Source organism: Eutrema salsugineum, unplaced genomic scaffold (genome assembly GCF_000478725.1).
Source record: "Eutrema salsugineum unplaced genomic scaffold, Eutsalg1_0 scaffold_11, whole genome shotgun sequence".
NCBI lineage: Eukaryota > Viridiplantae > Streptophyta > Magnoliopsida > Brassicales > Brassicaceae > Eutrema > Eutrema salsugineum.
In genome coordinates, this window is record NW_006256901.1 from 7525918 (window position 1) to 7528531 (window position 2614).

General features: G+C 33.7%; 1 protein-coding gene across 5 annotated transcripts; it reads right to left on the reverse strand.

The window, feature by feature from the left end:
- LOC18026162 (histone deacetylase 6) lies at positions 1–1419 on the reverse strand. 5 transcript variants are annotated; one of them, XM_006409568.2, is made up of 4 exons: positions 1316–1419; positions 1104–1243; positions 340–465; positions 1–246 (listed from the first exon to the last, which is right to left on the reverse strand). In XM_006409568.2, the coding sequence occupies exons 1-4, from the start codon at positions 1352–1354 to the stop codon at positions 117–119; spliced, it is 435 nt and encodes a 144-aa protein (XP_006409631.1). In that variant the 5' UTR covers positions 1355–1419; the 3' UTR covers positions 1–116. The 5 variants fall into 5 exon arrangements, with proteins under 5 accessions (XP_006409631.1, XP_024016516.1, XP_024016515.1 ...); XM_024160748.1 differs by having other exon boundaries at positions 1–267; XM_024160750.1 differs by having other exon boundaries at positions 18–290; positions 365–465.
- Between the last annotated feature and the right edge of the window lie 1195 nt (positions 1420–2614).

The window sequence follows — 2614 nt, forward strand, 5'->3', positions numbered from 1 at the left end:
TAAAAGTCTTTGTGTTGATAGTAATATTCGACTAATATTGTTTTCGACAAAAAAAATCATCAACTCAAACTACCCTTACACAATACAGAGTGACAAAAAGAGGAGCTTTGAGTGTTTCAAAGTTGGGGTAAGGGAGGAGCCTCGCCAAATTTAAGAATGTAAGCAGCCTGGTGAACTGGTCTCAGCTGTAATATGATCTGAGCATCGAGATACGCTTCGCAGCAGAAGCACCATACCGACAAGTCACTGTTCTTCCACAGGTTTGAGCTTACACATCTCAGCATCAGTGGCTGTAAAACAAGAAATGAGCAAATGTAATGAAAAATTGAAAACAAATACCTATAGCTGAGTGCAAGGCAATGACCAGTCTGTTGATGATGCATCAGCATATGTCTGTTCACGAAACGGCTGCATAGAACCTCTTTACAACAAAGGCATAACCAGTTCTCTACCGGGTTTTCGCACCTTATTGCACATTAGAAAGTGTAAGATAGTTGAGTCGATAAAACAATGTCAAAATCAATTTACTGCTACCAAAATCAATCACAGGACCTTCCGTGAAGTGTTTGAGATTGTTTCTGTAGAACTCAGAATCACTAAATGCAATCGGACATTACGTATAACATGCTTATGGTTAACTTCAACAAATATCACAAAGCGGAAGAGCCCATTGATGCATAGCCTCGACTCCAGAGAGCCAAAGCTGGAGCTGATTCTAATGACCATAAGTCAATGCCCATAAATGTTATACTCCATGGTGACTATATGCAATTGAATACTACACAGCTTAGAAACATTTTGTGAAGCTCATCAAATGAAAAACAGTTCACCAAACTTCAATTTTCGAGAGCAATTAGCCAACAACAACAACACTTTCAGAGATTAGAGATCAATTTCTGAAACAAAAGCAATTAGAGGATAAACCACAGTTTCTCAATAAACTTCTCTTCTCTATGGTTAGTGATAAGTGTTCTTCAACAACACAAGGAACTGTGAGATCAAATGTCAAAACAACCACAATTACAGATCATCCAAAATACATTCTGAAACCAATTGCTACCAAAACATCAAATCAAAACCGTGAAAGGGATTGAGAAGCCAACCTTGAACAAGGAGTATAGGGATTTGGTAAATGAACCAAATCGGAAGAAAGAGAATTCAAGTGATCGCATGATGTTCGTGCTTCGACCCAACCCGACCCGGCTCCGAGAATCCAGTCTTGTGTTTCATCATCTGCAGCTTCCTGAGCGAGAGAGAGTTTCATTGTGAGAATAGTGACAGAGATCGGAAAGAGAGTACGATTTTTGAGGTTTACCGGCTGAGAAGACGACGAAGACGTTGCTTTGTTCGCCATTGATTGCGGCGACGGCGAGGATCCTAAACGCACCGTTTTTGGGATAATATCAGTCCCCCTTTTTGAGTGTTGTTTGACTCGTTTTTATCCAACGTATCTATACATTTGCGGGAAATTCGTGAAAACTATTTTTACTAATGTAAATACTTCACGTTTTCAAAAACTTGGAAATCAACTAATAATTTACGATTTCAAAAACTTGGAAACTGTTAAGAAAAATGTGTGAGTATCCATCACATTATTATTTGTCATCTTCCTATGCTTCCTTGGACACTTGTCATATTGGTTGGACACTAATTTTTGTATTAGAAAAAAGTAATATCTTAATCACTATTACACATGTCTTGATTTTGTTCTAAAAGCATTTCCAATATATTCCCCCATTTTTATCTCCAAAATGGGAGAACTGCAAAATGGAGTTGGATTTCTCTCCAATATATTCCTCCATTTTGAACTCCAAAAAGAATATTCTAAGTATATTCTTCATTTTTATTATATTGTTAATTACTAATAATGCACTCTATTTATAAAAATTACAAATAAACCCATTTATTTTTTTTTGTCTTAAAACTTTTATAAATTATAATATTATTTTAAATTCAACCACTATAATATAAAAATAACATTACACACCATTTAAAATAAGAAACAAAGTACATTTTAATTTAAATATCACCATTTGAATACTTTTCTCACAAATGATCAATTAAAACATTTCGAAGTGAAAAATGAGTGTTTTTATCTTTGATTTCTCTGAATCGAGCAAGAAATTTTTAGAACCGCATTTCAAAGTGAAAAATGAGCGTTTTTATCTTTGAAAAATCGATGATGGAACATCAGCTGTTATCAGTTCTTTAGAAGAAGAAAATAAGCAACTTTTGGAACAGTTAAAAAAGACAAGTGCCCAAAGACAACAACATTTGGATATTCAAAGTAAGAACTATGCCTTGAAAGAATTTAAGGGAGAAAACAAATTTTTGTTCCAAGACTTAAATTCGATACAAGATCCGAATCTTCGTGCTTATGTTCAGAGTGAACAAACACGGATTTTACAGAAAAGAGCTGAACAACAACAATATCAACAAAATCCGTCTCAATCTGGTTCGTTTAGACAATATTTTTAGTTTCCGTTAGTCTTCTTATATTTTTTATTTTCTATTCTCAAATTTTAAATCTATCTATCTTTAATTTTAAATTAAATATATATAACATAAAATATTAAATTATAAATAAAAAATATAATGAAAAGTAAAGGACTAT

Bases quoted from the DNA above. Each gene is read 5' to 3' on its own strand.
- LOC18026162 (XM_024160747.1), bottom strand. From the start codon at position 1,354: ATGGCGAACAAAGCAACGTCTTCGTCGTCTTCTCAGCCG. The intron at 1,244-1,315 runs GTAAACCTCAAA...TCTCTCGCTCAG, and splicing joins CTTCGTCGTCTTCTCAGCCG to GAAGCTGCAGATGATGAAAC. The intron at 466-1,103 runs GTTGGCTTCTCA...ATGTGCAATAAG, and splicing joins CCCTATACTCCTTGTTCAAG to GTGCGAAAACCCGGTAGAGA.